General features: G+C 53.4%; 1 protein-coding gene across 3 annotated transcripts in view; it reads left to right on the forward strand.

The window, feature by feature from the left end:
* Nucleotides 1-20,988, forward strand: part of LOC138447268 (kinase suppressor of Ras 1) — a 160,291-nt gene extending 139,303 nt beyond the window's left edge. For 2 of the 3 annotated variants that reach the window (XM_069602922.1, XM_069602920.1), the window contains 8 exons: nt 720-768; nt 2,014-2,393; nt 5,036-5,132; nt 8,502-8,635; nt 9,320-9,451; nt 10,847-10,982; nt 12,540-12,673; nt 17,922-20,988. In XM_069602922.1, coding sequence (XP_069459023.1) covers nt 720-768; nt 2,014-2,393; nt 5,036-5,132; nt 8,502-8,635; nt 9,320-9,451; nt 10,847-10,982; nt 12,540-12,673; nt 17,922-18,000 — 1,141 coding nt within the window. In that variant the 3' untranslated portion in view covers nt 18,001-20,988. Of the gene's footprint in view, nt 1-719; nt 769-2,013; nt 2,394-5,035; nt 5,133-8,501; nt 8,636-9,319; nt 9,452-10,846; nt 10,983-12,539; nt 12,674-15,902; nt 15,984-17,921 lie in introns of all 3 variants that reach the window. The other variant, XM_069602921.1, reaches the window with a different exon arrangement.
* Nucleotides 20,989-21,613: the final 625 nt, after the last annotated feature.

Here is a 21,613-nt window from a genome sequence, read left to right on the forward strand (position 1 = left end):
TCAGACCTTACCATGGACCTGGGCAGTCAGATGGAGCACTCCCTGGGCTAATTCTCCCTGTGATCCAGTGAACTCAGCCACAGGGTTTTATTTGCCTCCTATCATGGCAGTCAGCATTGGGTGGGGCTGCCTGTGCAACAGGAGCTGTCTAGAGACCCAGGAGGGCTGGGCAAAGGGCACCCAGCCTTAGAGAACCCTAATAATACAGCTCCTTGGGCGTCAAGGAGCCCTTTCTCGGTCAGGCCACGCCGAGCGCTTGACTCACCTTGCTTTGTAGAGTTGTCAGCCAGGTGTAAAGTAGGTGTCATCCTTGACATCCAGATGAGGGGATCAGCTCAGAGAGGTTAAGAAGCTGCATTAAGTCACACAGCTTAGGGAGTAACGGAAGCAGTCAAGTAGAATTCCAAATCCTGTGCCTGCGCTCGGAACCCCATACTAGTTGTGAGATTTGAAAGGTCGCTGATGGTCACTGTCTACCCCTCAGCCCCCACCACCCTCAAGTTCAGCCTGGGGAAGGCCAAGGCCAGAGAAGGGAAGTAGGGTCTGGCCTTCGGCCTGCTGTTTCCACAGCATCCAGACTGCCTTCCCCGTGGCCAAGTGGGTCAAAGGAAGGGCCCAGGCCTGGCACCCCGTTCTCAGACCTCACATGGGGAGTCCCCTGCCCTGTCCCAAGTGGCCCGGCCTCGGGATCTCTTTGACAAACCCTGCCTTACTCTTAGGCTTGACGACCAGCCCAAAGCAGATGTGTCGGAAGATCAGGAAGTGGAGGTGAGTGATGGCGACACGCGAGCCGTAGACGGAGCATCTCTTTCCTCTCTCCTTGGCTCAGTGCGTGGAGGTGTCTGGGAGCATGTGGGCACCCGGCTCTGGTGGGGGCTATCTCAGGTGCCCACCTGCTGCACCAGACGCAGGCAGTGTGCAAAGCAGCAAGAGCAGTGAGGGGTGCCACGAAGCAAGCTTCCTTTTGCTTTTCTGTTTTTTGAGGCTAAAGTAAGCTCTTCATTCCTGTGGTTTCCACCTCCAGCCAAAAGGCCTGGCCCCCAGCCCAGGAGACTCTCCCTCAGTCAGTCTGGGGTGGGGCCAGGCAGTTGGATGTTCCTGGGTGATTTTGATTGTAGCTGGGGCCAAGGACTGCTGCCTTGACCCTTGAACCAGTGTCACACGAACCTGGCAAGTGTGCTGGCTTATGGAGCCTCAGCAGACTGATTTACTCTTGCCCAGAGGAGTCACGGGCTTCCTGGGTGGTGCTAGTGGTAAAGACTCCACCTGCCAAAGCAGGAGATGCAAGAGACATGGGTTTGATCCTGGGTCAGGAAGATCCTGTGGAGTAGAATATGCCTGGAAAATTCCATGGGCAGAGGAGCCTAGTGGGCCCCAGACCATGGGGTCCCAAAGAGTTGGACAAGACTGTGCAACTAAGCACAACACAGCACACAGAGGAAAGTCTCAAACTCTGTGTTTAAACAAAAGCATAGGACTTTGTTGGTTTCCTAGTGGCTAAGACTCTGCACTCCCAATTCAGGGGGCCCAGGGTTGATCTCCGGTCAGGGGACTAGATCCCACATGCTGCAACCAAGTGTCCGCATGTTACAACTAAAACTCCTGCATGCTGTAACTAAAAAAAGAACAGAAAAAAGATCCCACATGCTGCAACTAAGACCTGGTGCAGGAAAATAAATAAAGTGAATTAATATTTTTTAAAAAATAAAAGCATATCCAGAAAGGGTGTTAGTGTTCTTCCCCAGTGATTAGGTATTGCTCCTAGGAACAATGTCTTGGAACATTGGCGGGAAGAAGGGCCACGCTCCATAGTTGTGGATTAGGACGTTGAGACCGTGTGGTGCTGAGTGACCCATCCACTTCGCCCATGAAGTCTGCATAGAGCTGTGACTAGAGCCCAGGCCTCCTGACCCCAGGGCCCTCTGCTCCCCGACCTGGTGGGGGTCTTGGGGGAGGGAAGTCACCTGCCCCCAGGCCTGCTGCCCCTTCTATTCCCTCCTCCTCTCCTTCCAGGCCGAGGAGCCTGAGGCCAGCAAGTCAGAGGCCGAAGACGACGAGGACGAGGTGGACGACCTGCCGACCTCCCGCCGGCCCTGGCGGGGCCCCATCTCGCGCAAGGCCAGCCAGACCAGTGTGTACCTGCAGGAGTGGGACATCCCCTTCGAGCAGGTGGAGCTGGGCGAGCCCATCGGGCAGGGCCGCTGGGGCCGGGTGCACCGTGGCCGCTGGCACGGCGAGGTGGCCATCCGCCTGCTGGAGATGGACGGCCACAACCAGGACCACCTGAAGCTGTTCAAGAAGGAGGTGATGAACTACCGGCAGACGCGGCACGAGAACGTGGTGCTCTTCATGGGGGCCTGCATGAACCCGCCCCACCTGGCCATCATCACCAGGTAACTTGGCCCTGCCCTCCCAGGGGTGGCCTCCGCCCCCTCCCCTTTCCCTGGGGGCCTGGTTATCTGTATGCTCCTGGAGGGCGTTTTCATGTAGAGAGGCACAAAGAAAAAAACCTGGGACTTCCCTGGCTGTCCAGGGGTTAGCACTTCGCCTCCAGTGCAGCAGGTGTGAGTTCCATAGCTGTTCGGGCAGCTAAGATCCCACATGCCTCAGGGCCAAAAAGACAAAGCCTGTTATACAGAGTGAAGTAAGTCAGAAAGAGAAAAACAGATATTGTCTATTAATGCATATCTATGGGATCAAGAAAAATGGTCCTGAGAACACTGGAGTGGGTTGCCATTTCCTTCTCCGATGCATGAAAGTGAAAAGTGAAAGTGAAGTCGCTCAGTCGTGTCCGACTCTTAGCAACCCCATGGACTGCAGTCTACCAGGTTCCTCCGTCCATGGGATTTTCCAGGCAGGAATACTGGAGTTGGGTGCCATTGCCTTCTCCGGACATATATACACTGTCATATGTAAAATGGATAGCTAATGGGAAGTTGCTATACAATACAGGGAGCTCAGCCAGATGCTCTGTGACAACCTAGAGGGAAGAGATGGAGTGGGGGTAGGAGGCAGGCTCAAGAAGGAGGGGATGTATGCATACTTATGGCTGATGCACGTTGTTGTATGGCAGAAACCAACACAACATTGTAAAGCAGCGACCCTCCAATTAAACATAAATTTTAAGATACTGAAGCAATATTGTAACAAATTCAATAAAGGCTTTAAAAATGGTCCACATTTTAAAAAAATCTTAAAAAAGAAGAAACCCCCCAAATGGGGTCTAATTTCCCCATCAAACAACCCCACTGACATTAATAAATAAATTAATGAAAGGATACCTAAAGACAGAGAAAATTCAAATGTTCCAGAAAAGCGCAAAGTAAAAACTAATCTCCTCCCACCCTACCTGGGTGCTTCTGTAAACAAAGGTGGGTACTGTAAACAGTTCCTTATCATGCCTTCCATTTGAATCAGGGAGTTTGTATACACTCATGTTTTTAAGGGCTTCTCCGGTGGCGCTAGTTGTAAAGAGTCCAGCTACCAATGCAGGAGGTGCTCAGCATCCCTCAGACCCCAGCGTCGGTGCTGTCCATCACTCAGCCTTCCGTCTCTGTCTCATCTACCCAGTCCCAAGAGAGATCTGAGTCTGCTTAAAGGGAATGTGGCACTAGTGGTAAAGATCTGCCTGCCAATGCAGGAGACTTGAGACGTGGGTTCAGTTCCTGGGTCAGGAAGATCCCTGGGAGGAGGAAATGGCAGCCCACTCCAGTATTCTTGCCTGGAGATTCCCATGGACAGAGGAGCCTGGCGGACTACAGTCCACAGGGTCAAAAAGAGTCAGACACGACTGAAGCTACTTAGCACATATAGTAAAAGAATAAAAGAACATTAACAAAACATTTAACGCGGCCGAGGGGGCTGGAACATGAAACAGTAACCATCAACCGATACTCCAGACCCTGAGGGTCGAGGAATCTTATCTCGTTGGAGACAGTTCCTAAAAACTAGCCCCTCCCTCAGATGGCTTAAGTCGGCTTCTCCCTGGAGCAGCAGCAAAGCCACCCATTTTCTCTAGGTCCTTCCTCACTCCAGGTTTTGCTTTAAATATTTATGTATTTATTTGGCTGTGTGTGGTTTTAGTTGCAGCTCACAGGATCTTTCACTGTGGTATCCCGGCTTAGTTGCTTCATGGCCTGTGGGATTATTAGTTCTCTGATCAGGGATCGAACCTGAGTCCCCTGCATTGCAAGGCAGATTCTTAACCACTGAAGTCCCTCACCCCAGGTTTCAGGAGTCAGTACAGGTAGGGACTCCAATATCCAAGCCCCTTATCGAATATAATCACTCTGATACCGCTGATGGCCGCCCCCGCCCCCCCCCCCACCCCTGCTCCACTGCACATTCTGCCTTGTCATAAAACACCCCGTGATCAGAAAACTGCACGATCATGAATGTCATTATGGATATCCCAGAGCCCGGATGCTGCCTGGTTATAGCCTGAAAAGGCCAGGTTCTTCCCTGGTTCCTGCCTCAAACCATCAGAGCAGGTGGACTGCTCTGAATGTGGGGCTCAGCTGGTAAAGAATCTGCCCACAATGTGGGAGACCTGAGTTCGATCCCTGGGTTGGGAACATCCCCTGGAGAAGGGAAAGGCTACCCATGCCAGTATCCTGGCTTGGAGAATTCCGTGGACTGTATATCTTAAAGAGTTGGACACAACTGAGCAATCCTTAAACTTAGTGAACTATTTCCTGTTCTCTGGTGGGTGGGCTAGAGGTCTCAGGGGACGTGTGTTCTTGCCCATTCAGGCTGGGCCCCTGCAGCAATGAGCATCAAGGGGACTTTCCTGGTGGTCCAGTGGTTAAGACGCAGCACTTCCATGATGGGGCAGGGTTCAATCCCTGGTCCCCATGTGCCATGAAGTGCGACCAAAATGAAACAAAGAAGGAATGGCATCAGGTTGGTCAAGAAGGATTCTGGCCCCCAGGGTCCAGGGCATGGAGCCGGTGGATACAGCTCTCCCTGGCTCCACAAGGGCTGAGGCCAGGCTGCACAGGCCCCAGATCTCTGCCTAACTCTCTGCTCTTCACAGCTTCTGCAAGGGACGGACGTTGCACTCGTTTGTGAGGGACCCCAAGACATCTCTGGACATCAACAAGACCAGGCAGATCGCCCAGGAGATCATTAAGGTAAAGTTTCCAGAGCTCCTAGCTGTCCCCCAATCCGTCTGCCGGTGTCCAGCTGGTGGTGGTGGCTCTTCCGTCTCTCCCTTTAGCTTGGGTGCCTCATGGATGGGACCTCCATCTCATTTCCTCTTTCTTTATCTTGTCTGCTGGGAACTGAACACACTGGAGAAATGCAGTGGGCTATAAAGACAGATGGCCTGAGTTTGAATCTTGGTGATACCAGCTGTGTGACTTCGGGCAGGTCAATTAGCTTCTCTGAGCCTCAGCCTTCTCCCCTGTAAAATGGGGTTGCCTGCGTCACCTCCCTCATTGGATTGGTGCAAAGGTAAACTGTGATAATCCATGGAGAGAGCATTGAGACCTGGGCCACTAGCACTTGGTGAGAGTCTGTTAGAATTGATTAAGTTTGGGGGCAGGTGTTCTGCCTTAAAGTTTCTGAATCTAAGTTTCATGCACACAGGCCCTCAGGCTCAACTCAGGCAGCCTTTTTTCTTTTGCTTCCATCTTTTCCAAGTAATTAAACAAAAGTGAAAGAAACGCTTATTTGTTTCTTAATTTAGCAGTAGACAGGGTCTGAGAAAAACTCCATCCGGGCTGGATGAGCTTCCTCTTCCTGGTTCTTGTTTTTGCAGAAAAGCTTTCTCTTACCAGCTCCCACCAAGTTTTTGTCCCTGTCCTGTCTTCAGTTTTGCTTCTTTTCTTTTTTTCTCCCTCCCTCCTTCCATCCATCATGTGTGCGCATCATTGGAGAGGAAAAGATAAAAATCTCAGTGACATTTAGGGACACCAAGATTTCTCCGCGACATTTCCTCATAGCAAAACGAACGCCTGGGCTTCCCTGATGGCTCAGTGGTAAAGAATCCACCTGCCAATGCAGGAAATGCAGGTTCAGTCCCTGAATCGGGAAGATCCCCTGGAGAAAGAAATGGCAGCCCACTCCAGTATTCTTGCCTGGGAAATCCCATGGACAGTGGAGCCTGGTGGGCTAAAGTCCATGGGATCAGAAAAAGAGTCACACACAAAAAAAGATACACAGCTTAGCGACTACACAACCACAAATGAACGCATTAAACTTTTGCAGCCCCCGAAACCAAAATGTCACATGTACGCCTTCATCTGTAGTCTGTCTCATCACAGAGAAGTTGGGGGGAGCTGCAGTGTTATACCTACTCTGTGATATCCCCAAACCTGCTGGGCCCTGCTCCCCTAAACTGTTGTGTCTCCTTAGTGTCAGGACACTGGGGGAGTCTGGGTGCTGAGTTAGGCTGAATGAGTCATCTGGAAGATTCCAGGGTAGAAGCTGCTGAAAGGTTTTGGAGCTGCAGAGCCAGAAGCAAACTCTCTGCTGGCTCATTTATTTTCCCCATCCCCCTTCTTCTGGGAACTTCTAAGCCACTTCCTTTTGTATGCATCTTTGATACTTTGAGGCTCAAAATAGAATAATGTGGTCTTGACCTTTGATTCGGAGAAGGCAATGGCACCCCACTCCAGTACTCTTGCCTGGAAAGTCCCATGGACGGAGGAGCCTGGTGGGCTGCAGTCCATGGGGTTGCGAAGAGTCGGACACAACTGAACAACTTCACTTTCACTTTTCACTTTCATGCATTGGAGAAGGAAATGGCACCCCACTCCAGTACTCTTGCCTGGAGAATCCCAGGGATGGGGGAGCCTGGTGGGCTGCCGTCTATGTGGTCGCACAGAGTCGGACACGACTGAAGTGACTTAGCAGCAGACCTTTGGTTAGAGGGTTTGGGGGGCCACCTCTGAAGTGTTGTGAAATTATAGGAAGGGAGGAGACTTTGTGCTCCAGACCCGGGCACTCTCTATCTTGTCTCTGGCTGTTTGAGGCTGTGGCACCTGTTTTATTAACAAGGCTCAGAGAGGTGCAGCCACTTGTCCTCAGTCACACAGCTGGTCCCTGTTCAACCCAAGGTGTGGTCTTTGGCTCTCCTTGGTCGCTGGGGACGCAGTGTGCCTTGGTTTGGTTTGGGAAGTGGGCAGATATTTTAAGGGGGATCGTCTTGCATTCAGGATGGAGCTTCGGGAGAGAGTAAGTCACTCTTTTTGAAACCTCCCTGCTTCCGTGGTGGGATGACAGCTCTCAGTAGGCCTGAGGGAAGTGGCCACAGTGAACCCCGCGCCCTCCCATCTCTTACAGAAGAGCATCTGCCTGAGTACATTCCTCTCGGATGCGCTCCAGCCCCACTTGGTCCAAGCTCTGGGCTCGGCTGAGTTCTGTCTGCTTCTGCCTCGCAGCTCGTTCCCTCTCTTTCCTCAGTGGGACTTGCTGACCTCTCCCCTCCTCACCCCGAGACACCTGTGAAGGCAGGGAGATTTTTCACATGTGACGCACCCTTGATGTGGGAGGGAGGGAGGTGGGCTTGCACATGCCTTTCTGACTTGGCAAAGATGCCCACTTCAGTCATGGCGTCATGTACCCCTCTTCCTGTTCCCAAGCACATCAGGGTACCCGGGAGTCCTCGGTTTGACCTCAGATGAGAGCATGCCTGCATCAGGTCACCCACGTCCTGTGTGCCTGGCCAGTCAGCGTTCAGTGCAAATAAGGCATTGGTTAGAAATCACCTAGCCCGGAGCTGGCACTTGGCAGATGAGGAAACTGAGGCTCAGAAGTCAAGTCCAAGGCCACACAGTGAATTCGAATCATCTGAGCTGGATTTCAGTCTTAGTCCAGGACTTCTACGGCAGCACGGGCAGTGGGGCCACCTGAGCTCGGGGACGCCCCCTGTGGGAATTCCACTCTGTTCCCCTCTCCCAGCCCAAGCCTTTGCTCAGCCTGAGAGGCGAGGCTAGCTGTGTAAAGCCCGATGAGACCTTAAATCCTTGGGTCTTTTGTGACTTAACACAGAGGGTAAAGACTTCCCTGGAGGTCCAGTGGTTAAGACTCCATGCTTCCAATGCAGAGGGCACGGGTTTGATCCCTCATTGGGGAAGATCCCACATGCCTCACAACATGGCCAAAAAAATTTAAAAAGAAACGAAACAAAACACGGAGGGTAGCATCACAGTGAACCTTTCTATACTTCCTGACCACCCCTCCCCCAGAGCCCCCCATCCCCCCTTTCTGCACTTCATCTGAGTATAAGGTGGATGTGGGGCAGCAGCACTGACTGGCCTGGAACCAGATCTCAGCCGTGCTGCTTATCCGCTGCGTGACCCGGGCAAGGGACTGCCTGTCCCTGAGGCTGGGTTCCCTCCTCCGTGAAAAGGAGACAGCCACACTGCATAGGGCTGCGAAGGTTAAATGAGGGGCCTGGGCTAAGGCATCTGGCTCAGGGCCTGGCCCAGGGTAGAAGCTAAGCCATCATTGTTCGTCTTCCCTGTGCCCCTGACGTGAGGCTCTCTGTCTTCCAGGGCATGGGGTACCTCCACGCCAAGGGCATCGTGCACAAAGATCTCAAATCCAAGAACGTCTTCTACGACAACGGCAAAGTGGTCATCACAGACTTTGGGCTGTTCGGGATCTCAGGCGTCGTGCGAGAGGGACGGTCAGTTGGCCTTGGGCATCCAGAGAGACTGGGGCGGTGCTGGTGGGCCTGAGGCCTGGGCACTCTTGCCGTTGGTGGCCGAGGGCCAGCCCTGCTATAGGAAAGGCCAGGCCTGCTCTGCTCCTGCTCTTGTGGTTCTGGTTCAGGATCAGATTTGGGTGACCTTGAGGTCCCTCATAGTGCTTAATCCTCAGGCTGACTGCCGAGGAGGCTGGGTCCCCTCACTCCCATTTTCCCAGCATCAGGTTCTAGTTCCACGAATCCTGAAGGAGAAAGGCTACTCCCCCAGCCTCAGGACCCCAGGAGGGAGGGCCAGCCCCAGGCCAGGTTGTGAGCCCCACAGGCAGTTCCCGGCTCCTGCACTGAGATTCCCGCTGCTCTCCCAGGGTAGAGAATCAGCGCCCTCAGGGGCAGCTCCCGGCCAATACTGTCCTTGGCCTGCTTTTCTAGAAGAACCTGCTTATCACTCGTCTGTAACATCCCCCCAAAGCGCGGGTGCCTTGGCAAGTGCACCATTGGCGTGCTGCTTTTCTGGGCCGTGCACGGGGTTGCAAGAGTCAGATATGCCCTAGCGACTGAGCGCACACACGCGGTGGCGTGCCAGCCCTGGGGAAGACACATGCCCTGCAGGCCGCGCTGCCACCCACTAAAGGCCCTGTCCTTGCCCTGGCTTCTGGCCTCCAGGCGTGAGAACCAGCTGAAGCTGTCACATGACTGGCTGTGCTACCTGGCCCCGGAGATCGTGCGGGAGATGACCCCCGGGAAGGACGAGGACCAGCTGCCCTTCTCCAAAGCTGCCGACGTCTATGCATTCGGGTGAGGAGGCACCTGGCGTCCCTCTTCCTGGGGCCTCTGAGGCCAATTGTGGCTGAAACAGAGGGCCCTGCTGGCTATTGGGGGGCAGGGGGATGTGCTTTGAGGCTGGTTCAGCTGCTTGTTTGGGCCAGTGACTGTGTCCTTGACCTTCTGTTTTCCCCACCTGTAAAATGGGACAAATAGAGCTCTTCCCTGGTAGAGCTGTTTCATGAGGACCAAATTAGGTAATTGTATAAAATACTTAAGGGGCTTCCCAGGTGGTGCTAGTGGAAAAGAACCTGTCTGCCAATGGAGGAAACCTAATGAGATGCGAGTTTGATCCCTGGGTCAGGAAGGTCCCCTGGAGGAGGAAATGGCAACCCACTCCCGTATCTTTGCCTGGAGAATCCCTATGGATAGAGGAGCCTGTCGGGCTACAGTCCATGGGGTCGCAAAGAGTCAAACACAACCGAAGCGAGTGAGCGCACATGCATAAAATGCTTAACTCTGGGCGTCCTTCTCACCTGTTGCTCCCCAAGGACAGTCTCCAGAGCTAACTGAGAGCTGTCCTTCTGGGAGGAGGGGGCAGCTTTCCGCTGTGCCCTGAGCAGAGCTGGCATGCTGACGGATAGACACACAGAAATGCAGAAATAAAACACGAGCCAGATGCATAAAACCTTCTCTGAGCCATTGAAAAATAAGCTGGTGAAGTCAGTTTAAATAGATATTTAACTCACTATGGCCAAAATATGATCATTTCAGCATGTAATCAAAATAAGAAATTCAGGAGATATTTTATGCCACGGAGCTTTCAAAAATGTCGTGTATTTTACACCTCAGTTCCTCTCCCCACATTTGAGTTACACAGTATCCTCACATGTGTGCCCTCCACCCCTGTCCCTGTGTTGGTCAGGGTGGGTCTAATGGAGACGGTCCCGTGCAGATGAGTCGAGAAACACTAGGGGACTTGGAGGGTCAGAGTGAGGGCCCCATGCCATAATCTCTTGGGGGATCCTTTCCTCATGGGTGGACTGCCCTGGCCTGTCACTGTCATTTCCTGAGCACCTTCATGTGCCAGGCCCAGGCTGGGCATTCCTGTCACTCCTCAGAGGACCTTGGCTGTGGGCGCCTACCCAACTGAGGTTGAATGGTTGTACCAGGATCTCTGCCCAGAGCCAGCAGTGTCTCAGACTTCTCACCACACTGGGAGCTCAGGGCACCGGGTGGACTCAGGGTGGTCCCAGAAGTCTGGCAGGTGAGGAAGGTGGGCTGAGGGTCCGGGGTCCTCAGGCTGGGCTCCGGGCATCATGGCAGCAGGTTCCCCCCCCCCCCCCCAACACCGTCCCACGCCCTGCTAGTGAGAGCTGGGCGGAGCCGTCCAGGAGCTCACACTGTGTGGGTGGGTGGTCTCCACAGGACTGTTTGGTATGAGCTGCAAGCCAGAGACTGGCCCTTGAAGAACCAAGCTGCAGAGGCCCTGATCTGGCAGATTGGAAGCGGAGAGGGCATGAAGCGAGTCCTGGCCTCCGTCAGCCTGGGGAAGGAAGTTACCGTGAGTAGCTGCCCTGCGCTGGGAGAGGGCGGTGGGGCTAGAGGGCCGGCGCCTGGCTGCTCTTCCTTCACCCACCTGAGAAGCGGAACCGGGAAGTGGATGCATGTCAGGCTGGCCTCCGTGCTGCTGGCTAGGAGGCCTGTGTGCTTCCCAGGTGGCGGGTGGTAAAGAATCCACCTGCCAATGCATGAGACGCAGGAGATATGGGTTTGATCTGTAGGTTGGGAAGATCCCCTGGAGTAGGAAATGGCAACCCAGTCAAGTATTCTTACCTGGAAAATCCCATGGACGGAGGAGCCTGGCGGGCATGGGGTCACAAAGAATTGGACATGACTGTGTACACACACACACACACACACACACACACGAAGCCTGTATCCTTCACTACCCCACTGCTAACTTTTAAAAAACAACTGTCTTAAAAAAATAGAAAGGAAATAAAGCTCAAGGTTTTCTTGAATTATGAGAAAGATAATAAAGCCTGTATGTTACTTATTAGAAAGATAATAACAAATTTCACTCCCTAAAGTACAAACAGTGGGGTTGTGGTAGTGTCAGGTCTTTCTCCTTCATGTCTTTCTCGAGTGTTTGAGAACCCCAGCAAATTTGTTTTCAAGAGGCCAAATCATCACAGGTTTGCTGCCCTCGCGTGACTGATGGTTTGTTTCTCTGCATCACCGTGTGTGAGTTCACCCCGCCTGGCACCGTGATACGTGCAGGAGTCCAGGGGTGGTGTTCTCAGTGTTAGCCATGCGCTCATGAGTCAGGTGGGCCTGGAGCAGACAGATGCCAGGGGGTGTTGATAAGGAGCTCCAGGGGGTTCCTGGGCAGCGCGGCAGTGGAGGCCTCTGGGGGGACCACCCGGCACTCGTCCAGGTGAAGTGCTACCTAGGCGGTGAGTGTCACGCCTGCCCTGTCGTGTGAGCACCTTCTGCCTGGTCGTGTGTGCAGGCCTGTCTTCTACAGGAAGTTCTCCTGAGTTGAAAGGCCGACGGGGTTGCAGTGTGGATGAGTGGATCTGGAGAGCAGGCGGCAGGAGGAGGGCTTTGCCGTCACTTGGGGTGGGCAAGACAGCTGCTCTGCCGACTTCGCTGCCCTGCGCCCCGCCCGTCTTGTCACTCCCGCCTCCATGCCTGCATTGCCTGGGCTCCCGCCTCTGCTGCAGCCCCGCCCTGGGCACCTTCTGAGTATCTCACCCGTCAACATGCTGCCTTCTGCTTTCCATTCTAAACGTCTGTGATCTCTTGGCTCTGGCCTGTCTTTTGGCTTTGTGACTGTTATCCCAGGGAGGTCAAGGAAGGAAGGAGGAGAGGCAGGCCCATGCTTTTCATTTTAACTGGAAGCCTGGGAGTGCTTCTGAAATTCAGTGATTTCTTGGCTGTATTTCAGCCATGGCTGGTCACCTCAGTGTTGGCAGGAGGGTCAGGGGACCATCTGCTTGCAGGGATGGGAGGTGGTACCTGGGAGCATCAAAGGGACCCTGGGCAGAGGGCCTCAGATGCATCCCTCTTGTTCCCTGCCAGCTCTCATGCCCTATTGTGGCATCTCGCCTTGCAGGAGATCCTGTCCGCCTGCTGGGCCTTCGACCTGCAGGAGAGGCCCAGCTTCCCCCTGCTGATGGACATGCTGGAGAAGCTGCCCAAGCTGAACCGGCGGCTCTCGCACCCTGGGCACTTCTGGAAGTCTGCTGAGTAAGTAGCCCTCGGAGACAGACCTGCAGCCAGGTGTTGGGGATGGGGCACCATCTGCTCTGTCTGCCCGAGACTTCTACCTACAGAACCCCTAGAGCTGGTTAGCCAGAGAGGACTCATTCTCTTGCCCAAGGGGTACTGGGATTCTGTTTACCACATTTTAAAAAACTTTTTATGTTAGAGTACAGCCAGTTAACAGTGCTGTGAGAGCTTCAGGTGCATAGCAGAGCGACTCAGCCATGCATATACTGTATCCATTCTCCCCCCAAACTCCTCTCCCATCCAGGCTGCCACATAACATTGAACTGAATTCCCTGTGCTATACAGTAGGTCCTTATCAGTTATCCATTTTAAAAATAGCAGTGCATACATGTCCATCCCAAACTCCCTAAATCCCCCTCCACTATCCTTCCCCCAGCAACCATAAGTTCATTCTCTAAGTCTGCTGTTCACCGCATTTATTTTGGAGACTCTTCTACAGGCTGGTGTCTTCCGTCCTCCTGTGAAATGTGATATGTGAAAACCTCCATATCACTGTTATCAGCTCAGTGCTAAAGCTTGGCCCAGGCTAAGGCCCCAGCAAGAAGTTTCTGCCTGGGAAAGGGCAAAACAGAGCTTCACCAAAACCAGCAGAGTGGCTGTTGCTTAAAATAGCAGTCTCCCGACAGAGCTTTCAGCCCCTTGAGCAGGTTACTGGGGCTGCATCTCTGGGGTTAAGAGCCGCTTAGACACTGGAGGCCCACCCTCCTTCTGTGTAATCCTGATCTTTGGCAGCCTCAGTGCCAGGGTGGTCTCCACTCCTCTCTTCTGAGTTCTGCCTCCTTCCCTTTTTCCTTCGTCCCTCTGGCTCTCTCTGCCAGATCCCTCATAAACAGACATCTGCCCTGCCTCTGCGAGAATCTGGGGAAGTCCTTCCTTGTTCCGGCCTCAGCTCCACAGCTGGACAAAGTGGAGGGGTGGGCAGACATGGCCTAAACATGGGAAATAGTTCAGCTTTGCAGGCCGAGAGGGAAACTCGAGTGACAGCTCTTGTCAGTGGGGTTTGCAGTGCACCCAGCAGTGTGCAAAGCAGTGACACAACTGCATGCAGTCTGTGTCATAGCAACTCACCTGCTGTCTGGTGTGCGGGCAGTCACAGACCTGTAAGCCACGGGCAGATTGGTGCTAGTAAAGCAGTACTTACGAATGCTGAAACTTGAATTTCCTATTATTTTAGGCCATGAAATAGTCTTCTTTTGATTCCCTCCCCCGCAAACAATTTAGAAAGGTGAAGAAAAGAAACAAACATTCTTGGTCTGTGGCTTGCACAGAAACAAGTGGGAGGTCACATGTGGCTGGATGCTTGGGCAAGATTCATGGCTTTGAACTTCGTTTTAAGTGAAAGGCGCTTTCTAGAAGTGAAATCTGCCACAGCCCCAGAACATGAAGATAGAACAGATACAGTGGGGCTTCCCTCTCTCTCTCTTTTTAAAATATTTGTTTGGCTGCCGTGCATCACCGACTCAATGGACATGAGTTTGAGCAAACTCTGGGAGATACTGAAGGACAGGGAAGCCTGGTGTGTCATAAAGTCTCAGACACAGCTATGCTGCTGGACAACAGTGGGTCTCAGCTGCGCCATGTGAGATCTAGTTCCCTGCCCAGGGATCAAACCCAGACCCCCTTCACTGGGAGCTGGGTGTCCTAGCCACTGGACCACAAGGGAAGTCCCAAGTGGTGCCTCACTTGATGGGAGTTGGAGGGAGGGCAAGAGCATAGCCCCCCGAACATCTGTACCCAGATCTCACACTGGCCCATGAGTGTGGTGGTGTCGGTACCTCCGTCTTCCAGAATGAGCTAGATATGGTCTCTGTCACACCTTTTTTTTGCCTGTTTTGTATTTTTCACAACTCTAAAATGATCATTTTTTTTGTGGCCTGATTTGACAGACACTTAGTTTGCCAGGTCATTTTGAAAATACACCAAACCAAGCTTTGAGTTGAAGGGGAGGAGAGGCCCAGGCTGAACCTGTGAGGAGGACTTGTTGAAGAAATGTGGCAACTGAAGCCCGCTGTAGGGACGGGCTGAGGAATGATGATATGTGGTGAGGGGATACTGTACCTTATAATGGAGATTCGATTCAGTATTTTGCACTCAAGATGGGTCAGAGTCCAGTACAAATAGCGGGTGACAGGATGTAGCTGTCAGAGGTGTGGGCTTTTCCCAGAGATTGCTGGCAGCTGCACCACCCCTGAGGTCACATGCCAGGACCGGGCCTCCACCAGCACAGAACTGATGGTCTAGGATAAAGACAAGCAGATGTGCGCTGTAAGCCCTCCGAGCAGGACGCTGTCTCCTCACCTCTCTATTCTCAGCTCCTAGCTCAGTTCCGGGGGTGTAGTAATCACTCAATAAATATTTGGTGGGTGAGGGGATGAAGGAGGGAATGATGACAACATGCTGAGTGCCAGGCAAAAACCCAGCCTCTGTGGGCACGCTGCCCTCACCCCCGGGAGCTTGAGGAAGGGTCTCCAGAAGACAGCAGTCACGGGAGCTGGGTTTGGGTGGGAGCCTGGGGCTCTCCTGGTCTCATAAGAAGTTCAAGGATCTGGTCTGTCAGATGTTGGGAAGTTTTTTTGTATGCTTGAATTATGGTCACAGCAACTTTGAAAATTTTAATTTTGAATTATGTACATAGCTTGTGGATGAGTTACACGGAAAGGTTGTCAATAAAATACTTTGAAGCATAAAGGTAAATTTGGCTCGTTTAGCAAACCAGGCCTTGATTTTCTCCTCCCCAAAAGAGAAGGCTGCACTGAGCGGGTGCTGACATTCAGATGATTCCAGATTCCTGAAAGGCCATGGAGACCCACCTTCTCTTTCCACACGTGGGACACAGAGTCACAAATAGGGATGTTTCCCGCCCAAAGTGATCAGTTTTAGCCCCCACAGGGAGAGAATGCCAGCGTACCTCAACAAATCTGTATCAAAGCTTTCTGTTAATGATTTTTACTTCCACACACTCAAGCCTCTAATTCTCATTTTCTCTTTTCTTTTCCATCTATCTTGTTGCTTATTTTTATTTCTTGGGGGGTGGTGGATGTGCTGGCCTGTCCTGCCATCTCCCCCCTCTCCTGCCATGCTGATTTCTGCGGGCCCCCCTCCACCCACCCACGCTGGGTGTCCATCTCCATCACCTGCTGGACTGCGTTCCTCCCACGTCTGGCAAAATGGTTGCGGGCACTCCCAGGCGCTGGCGGAGCCGCTACTACGGGAAAGGACGTTCCGGTCACCCTGACTTTAGGAACAACTGTCCAGTCCTGGAGGAATAGTGTGTCTTCTGCCATTTCCCTGATCCTCGGCCTGTTTACACTTAACCCTTTGCACATCCTGTCTCCTACTGTTTCTGCATCCAGCTTCCCCTTCTTGGCGGGTGGTATTCCCATAAACAACAGTGATGCTCTGGCAGCTCACATGGCCACTGGCAGGGGCCCTGCAGGCTGCTTCTGTCCCCAGGCTGAGAGCAGACTCACAGCATGTGGCAGGGCCTCTGTCCACACAGCATGCCAGACAATGGCTTGTTCTAGGGAGGGCAAGAACTCAGATCGCTGGCCTGGGTCTCCAGAAGCCCCTCTGGCTGGATCTTAGAGAAGAAAATGCAGGGACCAGACAATAAACTCCAAGATGTCAGTTTCAATGAGGAGCGGTGGGCCTGCTGGTCGACCTCTGTTCAGCATTCTGTGGCTGTGTCCCAGAGGAAAGCTTGGGGGAGGTTCTCTATGCCAGGTTCCCTTCCAAGCTTGCTCTGCTGCCAAGCATGGACTGGAGTGGGGATGTGCTTTCTTCTGTCTACAGGGAAAGAGGGGCCCCTGCCCTGTGTCCTGGCCAGGCCTTAGCCATGGCCCCTGTCCCCTCCCTGCGGTCTCAGGCTCTGACTCTGCTCTCTCCCCTCTTGTCTCTCCTCCTGTAGGTTGTAGGCCTGGCTGCCTTGCATGTTCGGGGCTTTCTTCCTCCTAATCCACGCTCGGCACCGCGACTTCTACTCCAGCTCAAACAGCGCTGCGGCCACTAACCCAGGGAATGCGATCCTGCCGCCCCAGCCTCTCTGCTGAGACTTCTTTCTGCTTTGTTTGTTAAAACTGGCCCTCGCCCCGCCCTGTGGCCCCGTGTGTGCCTGAGTAACAGCTTTCCATGGAGGGTCTCCCTAACAGCGCCGCCCCCCCGCCCCACCAACCCAGAACCTCCTCCCTGGATGCAACTTCATCTCTCTGCAGCACTTCTGTGGGGCGGTCCCGTCTCCCTACTAACAGCTCAACGAGAGAGATCCCCCCTCTCCCGCACCCGCAACATACCCGCCCTTCGCAGGGTGTGTCCTCGGGACAGGGGGCGGGGTTTTGCTTGGCTCTTAACCCACGAGGATCTTGTCCAACAAGGAGTGGAATGATTTCAGAGCTGCCTGCGGTCCCCTCTGGGCGGGCTGCCGGTGTAACATCACAAGTTCTATTGCCGTGAAAGACACCAGCTGGAAGGGGTGTGTCCTCGGCCGCACAGACACCTGGGACAGTCGTCCTGAAGCAAGGGGGTGGGGCCTGTCTCCAAACAACTGTGAGAAAGCTTCCAGTCCATCCCCCCGCCCCCACAGCATCACTCCCCTTGCACCTGCCCTGTGTAAACAGAAAGTACCAGACCCCAAGCCAGCATTTGGCAAGAGTGTGGCTGCCAGGTCATGCACGGGTCCTCCATGGCTTACCAAACGCAGGTTCCTGACCCACCAAGACCTGAATCTGGGTGTCTGGAGGCAGAAGCTGAGAACCTGTATTTCAACCCGCTTCCCAGATGGCCCTGATGCCCCCCTACGTTTGAGGACCATTTCTAGAAGGAACATGCAAATATCACTCTCAAGGCTGGGGCTGAGTTTCTCTTCCCTCCCAGTTCTACTCGGAGCAAGAGGTTTGAGAATGAGCTGCCAATGAGAATGAGCCCGCAGCAGTTACTGGGCACGCGGGGTGCTGGGGCTTTCGACACAAACAGGCCACCGCCCTCCAGGAGGGAGCTGAGGCCTAGCACCTCTACCCCCCCATCCCCACCCCCGGCCAGGTGTGACCAGGAGCAGCTCTGCCAAGGCCGCTGGCCTTATCATCACTCCCACTGCTTGGTGCGGCCAGGTCCTCTATGGAGCTTCTGGAACTGGCCTGCTCATTAGCTAATGTTGCCCAAATTCTGATCAAAATCTGCAGGGCAGTAATTCTTGTTTTTGTTCCTCTTTCAGCATTAACAGCAGCAAAGTTGTACCCCGGTTTGAAAGGTTTGGCTTGGGCATCCTGGAGTCCAGTAATCCAAAGATGTAGCCAGCTGTGCAGTTTTTCTGATGACATATTTCTTTCTTAAATGTGTCTCTAAAACATCCGAACCACCACCACGACAAAAAAAACAATGCTCTTCAAAATGCCAGCCACCCTCCTAAGTGCCGCAAACCAGGAGCATGAGGCCTTGGTTTAGACCGTTCATCTGCAAAAACACTTGGGTCCTGGAGATGGAGCTGTGCCTGCTGTTTCTTAAAATGACATCACCAACAACCAGACCTGTCCTGACAGGCGGCAGATGTTTACATGTATGTTCGTGTGGAGTTGGACTTGAGGTTGTACAGTAGGTATTAATAAAAAAAATGGTCTGTGCAGAGGTTGCTGGCACCGTGGGCCAGGATAGCAGAAGGGGCCCTCCCCTCTGGAGGCGCCCACACTGAACCAGAGGAAGAAAAGCATCATGATTGTGGCTGGTCTCCTGGCAGGATGGGCGGGGGTTGGGGGGTGGCAAGCACAGGGTTTGACCAGGCTTCTACTTTGGCCCTAAATCCTATCACCCCTCATCCTATCAAAGAGGTGTGGTCTCTTCCTCCTCTTGCAGGTGAGACCCTGACCATGACCTTAAGCTGGATTAACAGGGTCAGGAGTCTGCAGAGAGCTTGAGTTCACCTTTGACCCCTGTAATCCAGTCCATATCTGCTGGAAAAGCAGAGACAGATCAAATCCAGATAACATCTGGACTGATCCAGTGGTTCCCAGCCAGGGTCTCCACTGCCTATGGAGCTGTTTGTTTCATGAAGCCCCCAGCGGGATATCTGGGAGATGGAATGAAAGGCTTTAACTATTTAGATACATCCCAGTCCTTAACTAATATTTGACCCCAGCGCTAAGGCCCAGCCCAGCAGCTGTGTATACCGTGAAAGCTTGATCCATGAAAAGAGGGAAGGTAGAAGGTGGGGGAAGAAGCAGGCAGGGTCTCTGAGCCCACTCTCCCAGTCATAGGGTGCCGTGGCCCTTTAGAAGCCCATCATCGATCTTGCCAAATTTCTGTCACTGCCCACCCCTGAATCCTGCTGAAACACCTTAGCCTGCCCCTGACTCCTCCGCTGCCCGTGTTCAGAGCTCTTAGATAAGGTGGGAGGTGTGTGCCCTGCCTTTCATTTAGACCCAGCTAGCAAGCCCCTCACCTTCAGAGTCCTCCCAAGCACCAAGGTTTGTGTCCATTGGAACCAGATTTGGGAAAGTCCAGGATGTGAGAGGGTCCTGCCTGTCCTCATTAGAAGCTGACTCCTAAAGAGAAAAGTTCCAAATGCCAGAGAAGCCCTTCAGTGAAGGTTAGGGCGTATCAGGCTCCAAAGCCAAAAATGACCCATGGTGATGAAAGTGGAGAGGAGAGATTGTCTTCAGACCCAGAACCGATGTCCACATTAGGAGCCAAGACGAGAAGGCATGTGGCCCTCCCACCGGGTTTATGTACACCTGTCTAACCAGGCTCTGAACCTGGAGTCTGGCCAAATTGTCACTTGGCCTGGGGAGTGTGGAGCGACCTTCCTGGCTCTGGGCTGAGCGTCCCTTGGCGGCCCTGCTGGGAGGGCACAGCCAAACAGCTGTGCTCGGTACCCGGGCCTCCGGGCCAACAGCACCTCAATCCTGCCTGTTGGGTGTGTGGGGAGGAAGATGGAGAGGCTGTAAACCAGCTAGACTTGGCTCTGGGGGTCTTTTGTGCTCTGTAGGACGCTTGGCTTCTCCCCATCATCCCTTTGACCTCCAGGTCAGCCTCTCCCCTGATTTCTCCACTCCAGGTGGTATGTGACTCCGCCTCCTCTGGTCATCAGGCTCCTCCCCCCACATCAGCTCCTTCCCAGAGGTCACAGTTCATGCCTCTCACGATTCCCCTCCAAACCCTTGGACAAGCAGGTGGCCTGAGGGTTGGGACGGCAGCTGAGTGAATGGGACTCACCTCAGGCCCACGGACGGACAGTCTGGGTTTTTTTTCCCTTGAAGGTGTCACACTCTTGGGTCAGTTCAGGAAGCTTTCTTTGAGTGCCTACTGGGTGCAAGTGCTGGCGGCCCAGGAGGGGAGCAGTCACCGCGCCCGCGTTCAGGAAACTGCTGATTTGCCAGGAACCCGGAGGGTGGGCCTGGGGGCCACCCCCTTCCTCTCCCGGGCCCTGGGATGCCTTCTTGCTCTCAGTCTGAGCCTCTGCCCTGCCTGTCATTGAAGAGAAGCAGCTGAGGAGCTCCCCAGGTGGTCCCCATCACCCTGTCTCTATTTAAGTGACTGTGAATTGAGGTTAGGAAGACACGCCTGCCCTTCCGTGTGCTCCCCCGCCTGCCTTGGAAACACATGAAGGACGGCAGATACTGTGAATTCAGCCCTCACAGCCAACTGTGAAAGGGATGGAGAAGCTGGGAGGCCTCCTGGACAAGATCTTGGGGGCTGCAGAGGTCCCCTGGGGTCTGAGAATGGAGCCCAAGTTTCAACCTTCAGCCCACACCCCCCAACTCCACTCCCCAGCATCACCTCCAAACGCCTGGGATCTGTTCCTGTTGCCTTTAAACACCAGAGCCACAACCCGTGGTCCCCATCCAACCCGAGGTCTTGAATCCTGAGTTCCCCACCAGTTGTGAGTGGCGTGTAGCCAAGATGACGTCTCCATACCAACCGCTATATCAAAGACGCGTACGGGTCCTGGAATCCCTCTGCCCTCTCACAGCATTTCTTCCTGTGATCACTGAGGGGCGTGGCGTGCCCTGTAAGCCCCTGGTGGGGGTGGTGGGGGTTGTCTGTGTTGCTTTGGGGGGCGGGTGGAGATATAAATGTGAAGCCAGTTAGGGAGCTTGTGCGATGCTGCAGTGTCAGCCAGGATTTCATCTGTGTGTGCAAACCCAGCATCTTCTGTGGCCACGAGGCACACACTTGCTTTTTTGAATGTGATGTAAAATTTGTATATTAAAAGTTTTTATATTTTCTATCAACTGCATTTGTCTTCCAGAAATGTTATTAATTTAAATTAAAATGGTTAGTATTAATGGACGTGCACTATCTGTTTTTGTGGGTGGTTTGTTTTTTTTTTTTTTTTTGCCATTGGCAAGAACACTGTGCCAGGCCCAGCCTGGGTGTCTAGAGTCTGTGAATAAAATCGTACCAAGGTGTCTGGGCCTTGTGTCTGCTTGGGTCCATTCCAGATGAGTGGGGCAGAGGTGGGGGGCTGTCTGATGGGTGGCATAGGAGAGCAGGACGGGAGAGGGTAGGGTGTTTGGCCCCCATCTGTGAGCTCCTTCCAGGGAAAGAAATTTTGCCTGGACCTTGGAGGCAGATATTTCCAAACACATGGGAGTAGAGATAAGAGCATCAAAGCCCATGATGTACAGAAGAAGGTCATCCTACCCCCAACAGTGCCGGCCTGGTAACATGCTCAGACCCGTCACTGTCTCCTCTGCTGGAGGGGTCTTTGACTTGTGAAAGCCTTGAGGGGAGGGAGTCTAAATAAGATTCATCTGAATATTATTTTTAGGAGCCTCTCCTCACCAGTTATAAAGAGAGGTGAGACTTCCCTGGTGGTTCAGTGGTTAGGACTACACCTTCCAATGTCAGGGGTGTGGGTTCAACTCCTGGTCAGGGAGCTAAGATTCCATGTGCCTCGCAGCCAAAAAA

Source organism: Ovis canadensis, chromosome 11 (assembly GCF_042477335.2).
Source record: "Ovis canadensis isolate MfBH-ARS-UI-01 breed Bighorn chromosome 11, ARS-UI_OviCan_v2, whole genome shotgun sequence".
In the NCBI taxonomy this organism is placed as follows: Eukaryota; Metazoa; Chordata; class Mammalia; order Artiodactyla; family Bovidae; genus Ovis; species Ovis canadensis.